Source organism: Sinohyriopsis cumingii, chromosome 9 (genome assembly GCF_028554795.1).
Source record: "Sinohyriopsis cumingii isolate HCF-2022 chromosome 9, ASM2855479v2, whole genome shotgun sequence".
In the NCBI taxonomy this organism is placed as follows: domain Eukaryota; kingdom Metazoa; phylum Mollusca; class Bivalvia; order Unionida; family Unionidae; genus Sinohyriopsis; species Sinohyriopsis cumingii.
The window spans coordinates 106883176-106901907 of NC_142969.1; the positions used below are offsets into that span (position 1 = coordinate 106883176).

Sequence of the window (18732 nt, forward strand, 5' to 3'; positions counted from 1 at the left end):
ACCCGTAATTATAACTCGTTTATTCAAGTAATTTGGGGTTTCCAGATAATTTTAATGTGTCTGTCAACTGTCCGCTGTGACTACCATATGTAGTAATTGTCACAAAGAATTTTCCTCGTCCTTGAGGGACTGCTCCGTTGGCCTAGTGGTTAGACCGGATGCGAGAGGTCGTAGGTTCGAACCCCGGCTGAGTCATACCAAAGACATCTAAAAATGGTACTAACAGCTGCCTCGCTAGGCGCTCAGCATTAAGAGTTAGTGTTATGACTGGTTGGCCTGGTGTCAGGATAATATGACTGGGTGTGACATCATGCTAGCTGTCTGCGGCACAATGCCCCAGTGCTAGACATCACTTAAAACTACCACACTGCTGACATCGTAGCGATACGACTGACAAATTGTTAAAGCTACGTTAAAAATCGAAATCACACACACACACACACACACACACACACACACACACACACTTATCCTTGAGCACAGTTTTGGTCAGATTAAACGTTACCAGCCCGGGGCAGAGGAGTGAGGTGGTATTCAAGAAAATAAAGAGTCTAGTGATAGTGTTTTTATGTTTTACAAAGTCATTGTTATTATTTTATAATTTAATTCTTCATGCTATATTTGTGTCAGCTTATGAAGTAAAGAACCAAATAAACCAGTATAAATATAGCCATTATTGTCATGCAGCATTTGCTCTCATGTCTCTTATTTGACGTTTCCCGTTTATTCCTTCAGAGTCAATGTTGATGAGATATGCTGTAATATAACGGTTCTTACCTGTAAGTAACAGTATTGCAAAATATATCTCAAATTCACTTTTACAATTGGATACAATTATCAAAACATTCTACAGTAATTGATTTCTTTTGGTATATGATTCCAGAATGAGGAGGTCATGATATTTTAAAGCGATTAGTTTAATTTGTTTGTTGTGAAAAAATACATAAAATTAATTTAAAGACATATCTTATTCGAGTTTCATTATTTATAATAATATTAATAATAAAATTGGCAATAATAACATTATCATTAGCTGATGTAAATGTAATTATGTACATTAAGCCATTACGTATGACATTTGACAATATAAACCAACCAAATTTTCCCAACCAAGAACACAATTCATGATTTACGCGAAGCACAAGGATGACTTAATCTGATAATGTGTATGATATTCTGAATTACTTAAAATAGGAAATAATAACCATACATATAATAAATCAAATCAAAGCATACTATGAAGGATATCATTAAGTCCCTGATCATGTGACACGAAGTTATTATGAAAAAATGTTAATAAAACTGAACGTTCCACCTCTGTTACATTTGTTATATTTGTCTTTATTTCAGCATCACTCCAACCTACTCAGGTAAGTCTAATGTCATCAAATCAAATCAGTAGAAAAATTTATATAATATTTACGGCAATTATGAAAGGTCGTTACATTCACAAATAGTATATATCCCATACAAGGTCAAAAAATAATAGATTAAAAAGCGTAGAGATAAAGTACTGTAACCATTTATTATCATTATATTATTATTATTATTATTATTATTACCACAAACATTTACATTTAAAAAGGCTATAAACCAGCAGTGTGCTTAGTTGTGCATTTGTATTAATTGCTAACATAATCATATATTGTAATCATAGTATCCATCCCTAGGTCTGTCCCGCCCTCCGTTTGATTGTACGTCCGTCAGGTATTTCGTTTCCGTGAAATAACTTTTTCTGGATGTTCTTGGATTTCAACCGAATTTTGTTTACAGCTTTGTACTGGTACGATTTCTAAAGAGTTTAAACTACAGCTTTATAAATCACTGTTTGTATGAGATACAGCTCCTGACTTAGCCGTTTTTTTATATTCTGGTTTTTAAACGATACATTCCCAAGGTGTTTTCAAGTTCCCCAAATCTGTTTTACACTGATGAGACAGTGAATAAAACTTTACTTCCAATGTCTCTTAATAATTTTCGTTAGTGACAACCCCCAGGTGACATTCTCATAATTTTCATTCCCATCATACATTGTAAGGAATGAACGATTGTACTATTTTAATGATAAACATTCAATGAACTTGATTTACAGCCTTCGGTGCTAATATTTACATGCAACACTTTTTTGTTGTCTTCCGAGTACCACTGGTATTGAGATGGTCCAAACTGTAAAATGTATATACAACTTAGATCGAGATACTCTCTTTCATGCAGATGTGTTGCTGTCATATCAAGTTAATATTCGTTTTTATTAAACCGTATTACATTTATTAACAAAACCGAGCTAATCACTCTATAGCTTTTCTAGAACATTCTGATTGCGTCCATGTTCGTTGATGATCTTACGACACTATAATGTTCACTCTGGCGTAGATAACCATTGTACACGTGTTGATTAATATTCTCGATATCTATCCGACCCACCCTGTTTCTATACATTTGTTTCTTTTTCTCTCCTCTGTGTCTTCTTCAAGCTTGACACTCGACTGTTCTTCGCATTGTACGCTTTTCTTGTCATAATACAACTATCTGGATTTACGAACATAATATAAACCTTTATATCAACAGTATTTAACGTTTGAGCTATTGTGCCATAACTTACAACGACGAAATTATATAAGAAGCTGGGTTCTGATCTAATCTGTGGTTTACAAAATTGATTGTATCTCCATATTTACTGATATTATCGATAAAAAGTTAGAGATACAAAGGTTTGAACTAATATTTCCTTTAGTTATGGTTCATCATTAGCCTAAAAGTTCATTCCACATTACAACTTCACTAATTATTGTCAAAATTTTTCAACTTTGATAGGTACATCAATATGGATTTCAAATGAATTTATGGCACAGATTACGTTATTGCTGGATATCCCTTTCGTTTATTCACTGTTTTGCTGCTCCAAGTTCCCAACATAACCGATTGCAACAAAAGTACCCTTTGTGCTGCATGCATCATCCATGGAATTATGTATTAATGCTGTTATCATCATCATTATCATCATCATCATCGTAATTATTATTATTATTATTATTATTATTATTATTATTATTATTATTATTATTTCAGCAACCATTCCAGAAACCGACATTGAATGTTAACTCGACTGTAAAGTGTGCAGTTAATACCAGTTGCCATATCCTCACTTATCTGGATCCGCAAAATGGAATATGGTAAGAAGAAGGATTTTAGAAAGCAATTTGTTTACACTTTTGAAAAACCAACAAATTCCAACATAAATTGACAACGAAATCGAACAACAGAAGAATAATACATTCACTTTCGCTATATTCTATTGTCACGTCAATAACGTTTCATTATTTTAACTATGCTTTGTGTTTCTCGGGTTTAAATTATAGCAAACATATAGCTTAACCAGCCATCCTACCACATACCAACCGTCTTCTTTGAATTTCCTTTATTCCAGCTCCGATTTAACTCAAACTGGCTTGGTTGATAATCTCTTCATCTTTCCACCGAGCATGAAAGATGGCAAATGTGTTGTTGACACTATATTCACCCCTTCCAGTAACCAGACGGGTGAAAATGTAATATGTTTGAACATCAGGTACGCATATCTTGCCTACTCTGTCATGATACATGGTACAACAGTTTTGTCACAGTATCTCCATATTTACTGGCATTACGTGTTTTCAGCATAATAGTTGTCACTCTTTTGATTTCGTTATAAATATTTAGTACACAGTCTTCTTATATTTTCGTTTATTTTCAGAATGTTTAAGACCAAGTGAACAATTAGCAGAACCGCAACGAGAAGGCCTTGTAGAAATTAAAATAACAAAGAATTTCTGTAACGTGTTATACAAATATATCTATACGAAACAAATAGTATGAATGAAACGTAGAGGGTAACCTTGATTGTTTCCAGTGACAGCTCTCCTGATATATGAGCCTATGTTTCTCACAAAAAGGTCAAAACGTTCACATAATTTCTAAAGATTAGAGAAGAACAGTTAATAACTACTAAAGCAATTTTAGTAAACGTTTCTGTTAGTTTAGATTTAATTTTCCTGATTATCTTCTCATTAGCATGCCAACTAACATTTATGAATTCTTGCATGTTATCATATTTCTTCGTGAATTTCAGAAATAGCCATAATCCGAGATGTTTGAATGTACTGGTGGAACCAGTAGTAATAGGTATAGTATCTGTTTTCAGCATTTGTGTTTTTGTGCAAAATTCGACTAAAGAACATAATAGAAATAATTTAAAAAAGTTTAATTCTAACCAGGCACGGAAGGCCCTAAATCAAGAATTCGACAAATGGAAACTTATGAAGGCCGTGTGTGCATCTGTTTGGTTGAGTATTTTCAAAAGTGGTTGAACGTTACACTAGTACGTTCCAATCATTTTTGATTTGAGTATTTCTTGATACACTATAGGGAAGATCTGTTAAATCATTGACTACAAGTGAACCTCGTGAATGCTGTTTGTGCAATATCCCAGTAAAGGTACATTTAATGGCAATGTCCCAATATAGGTACATTTAATGGCAATATCCCAGTAAAGGTATACTTAATGGCAATATCCCAGTAAAGGTACATTTAATGGCAATGTCCCAATATATATACATTTAATGGCAATGTCCCAATATAGGTACATTTAATGGCAATGTCTCAATATAGGTACATTTAATGGCAATGTCCCAATATATGTACATTTAATGGCAATATCCCAGTAAAGGTACATTTAATGGCAATGTCCCAATATAGGTACATTTAATGGCAATGTCCCAATATAGGTACATTTAATGGCAATGTCCCAATATATGTACATTTAATGGCAATATCCCAGTAAAGGTACATTTAATGGCAATGTCCCAATAAAGGTACATTTAATGGCAATGACCCAATATAGGTTCATTTAATGGCAATGTTTCCAATGTCATCTTAAGTATAAATGGAATAAAATTTGCATCAGCTGTTTGACGTCAGATCTGTATAACACTTCATATGCTCGTGATACAATAACCAGGAATTAGATAGATAGATAGATATAGATATAGATAAATAGATAGATATGATCTGGTGCACTGGAAAAGCGGGCTAATGATATAAAGTTCCGATATTTACATGTAGCATTTTCTTATAGAGTATTGTTTTAAAACCATAATAATACAAATTTTAGCACCATTTCTGTCAGTTTGTTTTATCCATGGACTTGAAAGGAAACGAATACCGTTTTCATGACGTTAAGGTACCGTTGCAAAACTGTAACGTAATAGTTGAATTGGTTCCATAAATAGAGCCATATGCAATGTCTCATTAAATCTTATTTCATGGCGTAAAATATTTATTTATTTGATCTTAAAATATTTTAGTCAACCGGATTTGATAGTTTAATGATATGGACATGTATAGTTTTAACAGTGTAATGGATGGAATATTGTAGGTATGACATACTAATCCGTGAAATAATTTTCTTCTCCAAATTAACGTAATCAAATGATGGCAATAAACATGTGGTTATGCCAATAATACTTCATTCTACTCACATAATCTCTCTCAAACTATGCTAAAGAATAACACGAAGCTACTCAATCCATTGAGGGCCATGGAAATGGGATGTCCTCGATAACAGGGCCTGGCAAATCATATTCTTAAACAAATCTACTCTACCTTGCACTCTGCATCAGGTCTCGGCGCTTCTCGATCTTGATTGTCTGTCCAGTGACCTTCTTAATATTAATTGGGATCTTCTCCTGATCCGAGGCTTTCTTCCCAAACACAATACCCTTTGTGGCCTGAACTACTCGGAACAACTGGTGTCGTCTGCAAACACACACAAACACACACAGAGCATGACTGTGTACTAATGTCGCATTTCACATTATGTATTTATTTAATCGTTATAAGGATGAAAGTAATAAACTAACAAACATTTGCTTGCATGCAAGCGTTGCAAAATAAAACCTTTATTATATCCAATAACAGTCATCGAGAATAATTAAATAAACTGTTATAATCCTTCATTGTAAATACTATCAGCATCTTAATATCAGCTTAAGACATTATGACACATTGCGTTAATGTAAAAAGATAATATAAAAGTTGATAAACGGGGTACCGTATGTCTCGCAGGGGCTTGAGAAACTGGTCGAGATATCCATTCTAGTCTCTGCACTGTTAGCTACAGTATATCAATCAGCTCGGCGATACCATTCCTCTTTCATCCCTTAGCGTTCCCATGGCGTTTAAGATGAGGCCATAAAAAATGGCAGAGTGAAGACTAGCGATACAATTTCCTCATCGCTTGCAGCCCTTTGTGGTAAAATTGTCCAATCTCCTTTTACTCCTTGTATTGCTTTTCCAATGCAAATGTCGTCAGATGTCTTTATGATGACCTCCTCCTCATTATTGGATTCTGAGTACTCTGGGTTCATATTTTCCAAGTATAAACAATTCGTCATGCCTTTTCATCTAGGTCTATCGTATTATGTGAGACAATAACCTCGTCTGATACTAACGAGAAAGAATGCAATGCGGATGCAAGAACCCTACAAAGTGTTCCGCAAATATATCTAACAGTTCATACTAGAATAATAAACAACATTTACACTTAATACACAAACGGTTTCTGCAAATAATTATTTTGCTTTTAAAAAAAATCAGCGTGCAGTTAATGATTCTTTCTTTTTATTTTAATATATGGTCGTGGACATTTTCCAAAAGTCTACACACAAACAATTTTAACGTAAATATCCAGATAATATTTTAGCTAATTTTCATTAGATAGAAATTAATTTACCTGAATGTGTCTGCTAAACATACCTGTTGAAACAAACTCGCAAAATGTTTATGATCAAGAGCATTGACATTTTAACACTATATTACAAAGTTACTTCAGTTTCCTATTGCAAAATATATTTTGAGATTGCGTCTATTTGTTTCTTCTTTTTTTAATAATTAAATGTTATAATTCTTTTTAAGATTCAACTGACTTCTAAAAATATCATTGCATAAAGGGTTTCATTATAGCATCAAAGGTAACATATTAATTTTGTCATCTTTAATTCTTTTACAATTAAACTTTTTCTAAATATAAAATTTAGTTCAAAGAATACATAATAATTGTGAGGAAAAAAGATACAATGAGATTCGAACCGAATTTCCTCGAATAGCTATTTAGAAATATATATAAATTACCGACAATTTACCCGTAATGCCAACGAATCTACACTATTAAAGGTAACCTCATTGTCCTACGTAACTCTACCTCCCACTTAACACTATTACGCGGATTTAAATTTTTCTTCTCCCTATCTTTTGAAAAGGTCATAGAACAAATCGATTGTACGAATTGTGTATAACAAATCTTAAATTTAATATTTTTCAATTGATTAACGATATATATGACTAAATATCACATATAGTCGTATATTTTATAAAAGGTTGGAATTCATTCGTCGATCAGCAAACAATAATCGAATTGAGCAGTTGATATAACAACATGAATAATTATATTATATGCATTCTTCAATTTGTCATTGTTTTGAAATATTTATTTAAGGATTAGATAACCCTAAAATCCGTTGCCATGTCCAGAACTGGTCATTTTTGATAATGGAAAAGCACTCATGCTTTAAGTATATATATTTATATTCTTATATTATATTCTTCTATACTACATACTATATAGCAAATAAATTCTTTTCCCAACGCACCGAATCTATGAGTCATTGATTTTTCTCAACAAAAGATCATAGACGAAACAAGCATAGCAAGTCTCGGTACAGCATGTCTGAGCTGAGAAACTAGCGATGGACATTCGAAATACACGGGTTCCTTTTTGAAGGGAAACAAATATCTATCTACATAAATTTGCTTTATTTTAACCAAAACCAAAGAATATAACCTTTGTACATATCCTTAAAGATTTAAAGACAAAATATGTTCTTTGAATTGTGCAAATTGTGGCAAATCAGGAATGTCGGTTTGGTAAGAACAATATTTCACCTTAATTTGCCGGCAAGTCAGCACACACAACAGAACATAACATTATATGGCAACAATGCCAGTACATGACCATCCAGATGTCTGATATTACTTATTCTATAGTCCAGATCAAATGAGTAAAGCCAGTACGCTTCCAGAACAAACAATGAGATGATACCTTTAGCGGCACCTCAGCACAATAATGGCTAAATGATTCCAAATTCAAAAGAGTTCAAACAAAATAAGCTCTCCAAGAATATCACAAAATACACTAGGAAATCAAGACGTTCCTACTCAGTGTAAGAATTAAGAAGAAACAGGATTTTAATAGACTTTCCTACTCAGTGTAAGAATTAAGAAGAAACAGGATTTTAATAGACTTTCCTACTCAGTGTAAGAATTAAGAAGAAACAGGATTTTAATAGACTTTCCTACTCAGTGTAAGAATTAAGAAGAAACGGGATTTTAATAGGCTTTCCTACTCAGTGTAAGAATTTAGAAGAAATGGGATTTTAATAGGCTTCCAAAATCATATGAATGCCTTTACGTATGTACTAGTGTTTAGCGGCACTTTCTGCATCGTGCTTTGTTATATATTCGCCTCGCCCTCACTTGTATGCACACATGTGTGTGTGTGTGTGTGTGTGTGTGTGTGTGTGTGTGTTATTGTGTGATTAATAGAACATCTGTCATTTATTGTCAAAAGTCGAGTATGATATGGTAAGTGATTGTTTTTTAAATATATATGCGCATTATTCAGAAAGCAGTATGCTCCTGGAAGAAGCATATCTTTTTTGTATTTATAAGTTACAATGCGAGCATGGACACAACCTGATATTTATCTTTGTATTTATAAGTTACAATGCGAGCATGGACACAACCTGATATTTATCTTTGTATTTTCCAGCTCGTGGTCCATGTAGTACCCTGCACTGTAATAATGACGGGTTTTGCGATACTGAAAATGCGACTAGTCAGCCATTATGTTATTGTCCCAGTGGTTATTCTGGGAAAACGTGTGACGATGGTAATACACGGATCTCTATAATTCTTCCAGCTTTCAGTTTATGTTTCTTTTTCTAATCATACGACAGCGAATAAGGTAATGATTGGAGGGGTGGCGATGTTATAAAGAAAGGTTTGAGGTCATAAGAAATACCTGTTACCCTCCTAATAATCTAACATACTACTACGATGTCAGGACGACATGAAAGTTAGAAGGAAAAGAAGCTATTCATTTATAATATAAATAACATTTTTGGAAAGCACGCCATAACATAAGAAATAAAATCCTAAATTTGTTAATAGTACGGTTCCAAAGAACATTTCTTAAAAATACCAGCGTACTATATGCTCTCCTATCGTAAAACACCTTTGAGACAGATATTATCTTATCATAAACTATTGTTGGATAACGTTGTCATCCATATAAAGTATGCCTATTAAAGCGAATGACATATTATATATTAATAACATTTTACTTCGCAGATGCGTCTACGTCGATTACTAATAACACGAACAGGGTACGTATGAATACAACTGAAAGAATGTCTAATGTAATGTTGTAGATCAAAAGGTAATATAATATTATTTACTATATATGATAAACCGGACTGACTGAAATCAATTGGAAAACAATCGATCAATTATTTGTTATATGATCTATTTCGGAACATATTGTCTAGGAGTTTACAAATAATAAAAAAATTCTTATACGTCAACCGGCATGATCAATTAAAATCGTTCCGTACACAAAGTTGTGTTCATTGTTCAAATAACCAATTATGCCATTTTACAGTTGACTGTTCTTCGGGGAATTGATTGATTAGAAAAAAGTAGTTTTAAAACAAAGTGATCATCGGTAAAGGTGATAATACAAATGTATCTAATTTAATAAAACGTTTCAACATTTTTAATCAATATCTAGCCGGCTGTAGGAAATTTGGCGTTACCACTGCAAATTGAATGCATCTATAATGAAAGCTGCTCCATTCCACTACAATTACTTGGACATCCACCAAACACGTAAGCTTGTAGATATTGCTTTTAATGAGTTATCACTCAAAATTTATTAAATCCTATATTTGTCGTATTTACTATTCATTTATTCGCGGACTTCTCTGAGAAAGTTAGATGCCCATGTATGGGTACAATTATATTGTAAAGAAAGTAAATCATCATTATTATTAATTACTTATCGTATGCGGGCAAGCCCAGCCATTTAACAGCGTCAACAGCAATACAGAAGACGATATTCCTAATTGATCGTAATTATCATCTGATAGATTGCTATACACATAAATAATTTTACATTTGCACATTTGTACACGGGATCATAGCTCAAAATGTCTAACCAAATGAGAACAACGCCATTGCTATGTTTTAGTCCCTTTGTGGAACCAGGACACGTGCCTCCTACCATCACTGTGGAAAACCTAGTCTTAAACAGCACAAACCCAGTCGGCAAAACTTTTGAGGGATATTTGAAAATTAAAGCAACGGGTAATGGTACACAACGTGTTTGCATTCAAGGCAAGGATCTCAAAACGTAAGCTATACTTTTTATTGCAACACCAGAATCAAAAAGATACAAAAAATTAAATCTGTCAATTTGACCATATATACTATCAACTTAAGTAAGAGTCCAACATTTGAAAGATAAATGTTTAAACGTTCTTCTTATTTCCTATTCAGATGATAAACAATGTATTTTGGAATTGTCAAACATTAGAGGCACCATTATAAACAATAAGACATCAGTAATTTTTATCAAATTGTATGTTTATGGTTCTATCTGTCCTGTAGCAGAACACATATTTATCGTCTCCATAAAAATAGTTAGGTGCACTTTAAATATTCTTACAACTTCTAATTAAGCGCCTCAAGAGTGGAATAATTGATTTATGTTGGCCAATTTGGTTTCTAAACACGGCTCCTACACCAAAGCACGAACGTAGACGCAATAAATATAGTCATGTGTATAGGGTAAATCAACGTATGTTTTATTAATGCTGTTCTAGTTCTAAAACAATGTTTATTCTGGATTTTGTTTATTTTATTGCATAACATGTGTTCCGTCTATATTGCTTTTCTTCGTATTTTCTAGTTCTAGCCGTGTGTTAGAGGAAATCTGTTTTAATGTACAAGTAACTGGTAAGTAACAAAGACTTTTATGTTAGATTTGTCTCGACTTAAAGATAAGTTATTTCTGACTTGGTGGACCGGTGCTTTTTTAATTCGACTAATCTATTTACTATTCAACGGCGAAGGAGAATGTATTGGCTAATTTCCTTTTGGAGTTTAATAGCTTGCTTTTGCTATAAATTAGATAGTAAATTTAGAATCTGCAAAGAAATATTCAACTCGATATTCCTAACTGCTACATTATGTCAACGGTAATGCACATGACTACAGAGTATTCATTCACTAATGATTGGAAAAGTGAACGGGACAATCTCAAATATTCTATAAAACCATCTTTTCACACACAAACACACGCATGTCTTTCTCCCTCACACTCTCTCTCTCTCTCTCTCTCTCTCTCTCTCTCTCTAGAGACAGACAGACAGACAGACAGACAGACAGAAATACAAATATGCACCAAACAAAACGGAAAGTTAATGTAAAACAGTTAATTCTATCTGGATATTTTTGTTGCATTATCTCTCTTACTCATTAATGTGTATACTTTCTTATTTTGTAGACCCGTTATCTAGACCTAGAGCTAACATGGTATGATATATACTTTGTATTTCGTAGCATAAATGATGAATGGTTGCAAAGTGATTCGTTGCATTTGAGAGCAACTATTAGCCTCCACATATTTGTTAACAACCTCTCTCTCTCTCTCTCTCTCTCTCTCTCTATACATATATATATATATATATATATATATATATATATATATATATATATATATATATATATATATATATATATAAGTCTTTTACAATCTTTCTTCATTCATCTTTTTTTTATGCAACTGTCGTGCGATACTTATGTAGCTTGACTTGGCGGGTTTACTCACTATTATCTTCCATTTACGTCATCACAACATACTCAACATCCTGTTTCAAGCATAAAACAACATTGAAATCAACAGATAACCCAGATGTACTCAGAAGTGCCTGCTATATCTATATGATAATCAAAATACTTCATCGATACTTGTATGAACTCTGATTGTTTCTGATGTCAAGAATACTGATACTAATGATAAAACTATTTCATTATATTTTTCTTTTCTTTTTTTCAAGTCGCAACCGTACTACATTGACCCAACCCTTCCAGACAGATCGACTGTCATGTGTAAGACTGAGTCGGCCTGTCATTTTTTAATGTATACATCGATGAGAGCATCAAATTGGTATGATATTTTAACATTATATTGAAAAGCATAACACCTTTTAAACTCTACACCATTAAGACATATTTTACAGAAGTAACAAACTATCTTTTGAAGTCCAAACTTCCTCAGTTTCAGACAGGATACCAATCAGTAACATATACGGAAAACTACAAGAAACACATCCGCTAATATAATGTCTAGTAAGGTCTGTCAACAAAACCAACATGTCAAGAAGAATATGTGTGTTTCATAACTTAGACTTGCCAAACAAATTCATTTTTTTCTCTGAGCCTAATTTCAAGGTGACCAATTGATTTAAAATTATCAACGCTATAAAATCTACTATACTATAATGTGGGCGTGATCATGGGTCCTATTAAATTGTTGGAATGTTTTGTTTCATGCTACTGAAATTATCTAGAATATGATAGTTACCTGCAAATACGAACCAGCTATCGACCATCATAACAGGGTCTTGTTGATACATCGATTAGTAGAAGGCGTCTTCAAATTTAATGTGTAAACCTTTACGTCACGTACAGCCAAAGTTATAAAAGAATCACCCTGTACTAGAGTATAACGTATGATCTATGCTTATATTTTTGTTTTTGATGCAACTCAATAGAGTAATTTGTCAATGCCATTTTACCTGCACATTGAATAATAATTGAGGTGGAATAGAAGGAATTTTCTTTTGTTCTATTGTTTTAAACAACCGCACAATTCAAATTCGCCTTGCACAAACTTATCGCGAATGTCATTGCGCAGGACCTACAAACCTTGTTTAATTCAATTTTGTACTAATGTTAAATTAGGTTTGACAGTTTATCTCTCTCTCTCTCTCTCTCTCTCTCTCTCTCTCTCTCTCTCGTTTTAATTCATATTTATACTTTTAAAACATTACAAAATATGAAGCAGTTCTCAAATGACAGTTTCAGTGAAAAGATTACCATAGGTATCAATCAACTTTATCACATATATTCTAATTTGAATGAATGCATCTTGTAAACTTCTGTTCATTGTCGAAGTATAGTATATGCGTAACCTTTGAAAATCAGAACTAAATTCAATAATTTCTAAAGAACAAGGGCCCTGATATTAAACTTGGGAAACATCATTGTAGACTGTGTTGTCTTCAATCCATATATAAAGACCACTAACGAAACAGCTACGAGGATACACCTTTCGTCAATTTTCTGACTGCAATATAAAAGGAAACCACGACAATAGCCACTCCCACTATGTCCATTGTATAATGTACCTTTGTTATTACCGAGTCCATTGTACAATGTTTCCTTGTTATTACTGAGTCCATTGCATAATGTTACCTTCTTATTACCGAGTGGATAAAGTTTCATCAAAGGATGTAGAAATAGTCACACTGCAATTTGAAATATTTTAGGCAATGAACTTTTCCTCCTCATATATCCCAAGTAAGAAACTAATACCATTCATTAATGTTTGAGACGTGGCTAAGTTGTATAAATACTCAATTAGCCTTGCGTGATGAGTTCTGGTACCAAACAGACGGACTGACAGACAGATGAAGGTTATCAGAATCAGAATACCCACGCGATTTGTTCCAATATTATATATATATATATATATATATATATATATATATATATATATATATATATATATATATATATATATATATATGTTGTAATGAGACAATGATTTGCTAACTAAAACGTTGTCATACAGACGTATATTATCCTTCTTTTAAAGCATGTCATTTTAAACGAGTACCACAGCAAATTATTTATAATATATGATATTAAAAACGAAAGCAAGAGTAATGAATTTCCTGACAACTTTCTTTTATGATCATTTTCTTTTCAAATAGTAGAAAAATTAGTAGCAACCAAGTAAAACACAGTTATCATCTTCATGACGTTCTCTTTGAATAAACGCGTATTTTCATTCACTTAACTTTTGCGATCATTTCAGCTAAACTAGTTGAGGTTTCTTTCTACTAATTTCATTTCTAAAAGTTATCAAAATTTCCTTTCTATTGATGACGATATTCGTTTTAGCAATTCATTATAAGTTCATTCAACGAAAATATATTGTGCTTGCGAATTCTAGTAACATTATATAGTCTTATCATCGACGAATGGTCCGGTGCCTCTTTCCGATGTCTCCTCCTGACAAATCGGCATGACTATAAATAAGATTGAAGCTGTCTGCTAAATTACACTCAAGTTTGTTTTAATTAACCGAAAGTAAGTAGTCTTTCTCTTTAATATTTTATTTGGCTGTCATAATGCGGATCGTGTCATGTTATGATCGAGTTCTTGGTCATAATGCGGATCGTGTCATGTTATGATCGAGTTCTTGCACCAGACAATCCCTCTTTTAATTTCGCTTCCTCAAAACAACTCAGGTTTGCCACCATCTACAATTATCAAGCTCGTGAATGACCTCTACGTGAAAAAAGAAGAAGCCTAATTAGCAAAACGGATTTCGCAACGGGCTGTCCATCACCTAATGGTGATAAATTTAGTTGATGCTTTGAACTTTCAATAAATTAGAACCCTATCGGTTTCGTGACAAATATTCAAAGGTCAAAATTCACAGTAACTAAAACAAAGTTGTCTGCACAAATCATTCAGTTATCGACTTTGTACAATGACTAAAATTTGTATAACATACATACATACATATATACACGCACACACACACACACACACATACATACATACATACATACATACATACATACATATATACATACGTACATACATACATACATACATACATACATACATACATACATACATACATACATACATACATACATACATACATGTTAATATATTAATGCTTGTTGTTCAATAAGAACGATAATCATAAAAAAGTTTGAAAACAATTGCTTTAAATCACGATGAATTATAAGTCCTGTACAAATTCATGTTTCAGTCCGACCATATCAGAAGTATTAAACAACACACGTGGTCTTCACATATTTTCACCGTCTTCAATAATGGGATACGACTGTGTCACAGATGTTTCACTCATACCGCCGAAAGAAATGGAGGGACAACAGAGCAAAATTTGTCTTCAAGTATCTTTCTCTCAGTTAGTAGTGCACACTTATATATCATTATTATTATTATGTCGATATTCTTATGGGTCATTAATATTATTCTTAAATATTATAGTTTATAAGTTGGGATGAAATGCGATTATAAATTATATGAAGTGTTGTCAAACGTTTAAGTCAAACTGAGTAAATAGTGTACTTGCTATTTTTTTCAATATGAACCCAATGTTTATTCCATTCAGTTAATCGATGCAAATATTACATGGTTTGTCAATTATTTACATTTCAGACTTCGAGGAGAAATAAGATGCTATCATGTTGAGTCTCTTGCCAACGCTAATCGTAAGTAAATAAAACGTGGTCCGCTCTATATTATATTTTCTACAGAGAGGTCTTTTTCTATATACTTATAGGTGTATAGATTCCTTCTTTGATAATGAAGTATTTGAAGAAAATCTTATCAATAAATGCAATAACTGAAGAAGCTTGAAAATCTTGGAAGAAAATATTAGTATCGCCCATCACTAACAATTCGTCGGCTGCATTGACGACATGGCAAAAATCAAGAAAACGAATTTCCGAGAAAAAAAGATCCTTTATTTGCACTTTTAATTTGTTGGCAATTCTATACTTGATAAGTAAAAGAGAATATACGTATAGCATTCATGTGGAATCCTGTAATTAAATGGGCTGATAAGGACTGTTGATTTTATTAACAGCTAATTATTGTTTTAATCTTTTTAACTGTGTTACAATAGGACATGTAATCGTGTTATTTTTGTTGTATTGCCACTATTTATTTAAATATCGGACACAGCTTTATTGTAAATATGACAATAAGCTTTTTATCTTTATTGCCTATCCTACTGTATATGTTTTGTCTTCCTTACCCATGCCTCGCTTAGGATTGCCAAGTCTTGTCTACTCTTGATTCCCATCATTTTAACTTGCCCGTTATACCCTAGTTTAAATTTGTTCCATTTTTGGTAACCTTACTTCTCTTGGTATGTTAGATCTTATCGTGTCTGTCTCATCCTATACTATTTTATCTCAATATTAGGGCTTTGTATACTACTAGAAGGACAATATAAATGAACATGCATTGAGCACGTATAGCATAATTATGCACAGTGCCTTCCTATACCTTAAGATGATATGTTATTATTTATCAGTGACTACTGGACTGTGTATAAACAAGGAATGTAAGAATGATGGGCATTGTCTGTCGAATTCACAGGAAGCCAGATGTATATGTAGACTTGGCTATAGTGGGGTCGACTGTACAGGTAACAAGCCTCTTTATTTCACAAAAGGTATAAATCTGTCACGTCCAGAAGATCGCACGACAAAGCGACTGCTTACTTTCTCTAATTTAATATAAAGATATTAATTGAGACTTATCGTGATAGTTGTAAGACTTACTGAACAGGAGGGACTTAAACTGATAAATCAATTCAAAAGGGCTGTGATTTGTTACTATGACGTTCCTACATCACTATGTTTCTACTTCAAGAATTGTATCTAGTTTTACATTAGATTTAATCGATATTATTATTGATACTTATAGTTCATGTGATTAATCGATATCATTATTGATTTAATCGATATTATTATTGATACTTATAGTTTGTGTGATTTATCGATATTATTATTGATACTTATAGTTTATGTAATTAATCGATATTATTATTGATACTTATAGTTCGTATGATAGATCCACATTTATTTTAATTTCCATTCACATTGAATAGAACTAATTCTATTTGAAATATGTAAAATAGAAGGTTATTCTCAAACTCTTTGAATACGCATTCGCATGAATAATTTACGTTCTCAAGGATTTGTAATCTTTCCATATCAAGCTGGTTATTTTTCTTCTGAATGGGAATAAAAACACATATGAACGTCTATTTATATCCTTCCAGATACTCCGAAAAGTGTTGATCCTCCCACAAATTTACCTAATTCGGTAAGATAATATCCATAGCGCTAATGTAAGATATATGTTGCGAGATGTAATAATGTACGAAAAGCGTACTAGTATTTGCATGCATCCAAAAATTCCATGTAGTAATAGTAGCAGTAGTGGTGGTATGTTTGGTACTGTTGACATTAAACGTTTGGTTAAACTGCATACACAAACGATGTTTAAAAATATAAATAGAAGACAGAATTTTCGTTTTTCCATTACATATTAATATGTTATCTGGTACGTAACAAAAGGGTCAGTAATTGGTTAGGTTATTATATCTGGTAAAGGCATTCGAGAAAACAATTGCACACACACACACACACACACACACACACACACACTATTATTATAGTCAAACTCACTTCCCCATGCACCTACTTTCCGCTCTAGCTCAGCTGCAATATCTGAATTTTTATTTATTTATTTATTTTTTATTAACTGATTTATTTATTAACTGATTTATTTATTTATTTATTTATTTATTTATTTATTATTTTTTATATAAATGGATATAAGGTGTACATACATGCATGCATACATATATACATTTTGGGGTCTGACGAGAAGTTGATAGATATGTGCTCATACTATGTCGGTACATAGGTTACTTCCTTTCCATAGCCTGTGAAAGAAGTCCTCTGTTCGAGAATCATTTCCTGAATCTTTGATGTATTTCAGCATGGAACAGGACAACCAGTTTTCATAGATTTAGCCATTCCTGATACGCTGATCTGTTACGAAAAAACCGAGTGTTGGCTTCCTGTGACCGTGAATGGAGACGTCAGCCACAACAAGTAAAGTAGTAGCAGCAGTAGCAGTAGTATAGTAGTAGTAGTAGATGACGACGATGACATAAATGATAATATACGTATCATTCGCTTGCGAATAATACCTGAAGAAGGAGAGGAGGAAAAGAAAAAGAGTACTAGTATTGCCATTCTATGTTTGTGCAGCAGTTGTGCCATGATGTATTTATGAAAGTAAACATTACAAAATGCCTAGCATCATGATAAATTACTTACAGTTGTGCCGTACATCAATGATGTATTCATGAAAGTAAACATTATAAAATGCCTAGCATCATGATAAATTACTTACAGTTGTGCCGTACATCAATGATGTATTCATGAAAGTAAACATTATAAAATGCCTAGCATCATGATAAATTACTTACAGTTGTGCCGTACATCAATGATGTATTCATGAAAGTAAACATTACAAAATGCCTAGCATCATGATAAATTACTTACAGTTGTGCCGTACATCAATGATGTATTTATGAAAGTAAACATTATAAAATGCCTAGCATCATGATAAATTACTTACAGTTGTGCCGTACATCAATGATGTATTTATGAAAGTAAACATTACAAAATGCCTAGCATCATGATAAATTACTTACAGTTG

General features: G+C 32.6%; 1 protein-coding gene across 1 annotated transcript in view; it reads left to right on the top strand.

Annotated features, from left to right (window-relative positions):
• The window catches only part of LOC149792433 (uncharacterized), a 138045-nt gene that overhangs the window by 90769 nt on the left and 28544 nt on the right, over positions 1–18732 (top strand). Inside the window, exons 50-66 of the mRNA XM_089969575.1 lie at positions 736–779; positions 1351–1370; positions 3070–3173; positions 3428–3568; positions 4109–4161; positions 8864–8983; positions 9445–9479; positions 9884–9981; positions 10343–10504; positions 11063–11109; positions 11660–11688; positions 12213–12322; positions 15230–15388; positions 15643–15695; positions 16526–16639; positions 17279–17322; positions 18004–18119. Of these exons, the coding sequence (XP_089825701.1) occupies positions 736–779; positions 1351–1370; positions 3070–3173; positions 3428–3568; positions 4109–4161; positions 8864–8983; positions 9445–9479; positions 9884–9981; positions 10343–10504; positions 11063–11109; positions 11660–11688; positions 12213–12322; positions 15230–15388; positions 15643–15695; positions 16526–16639; positions 17279–17322; positions 18004–18119 (1449 nt within the window). The remainder of the gene's footprint in view (positions 1–735; positions 780–1350; positions 1371–3069; positions 3174–3427; positions 3569–4108; positions 4162–8863; positions 8984–9444; positions 9480–9883; positions 9982–10342; positions 10505–11062; positions 11110–11659; positions 11689–12212; positions 12323–15229; positions 15389–15642; positions 15696–16525; positions 16640–17278; positions 17323–18003; positions 18120–18732) is intronic.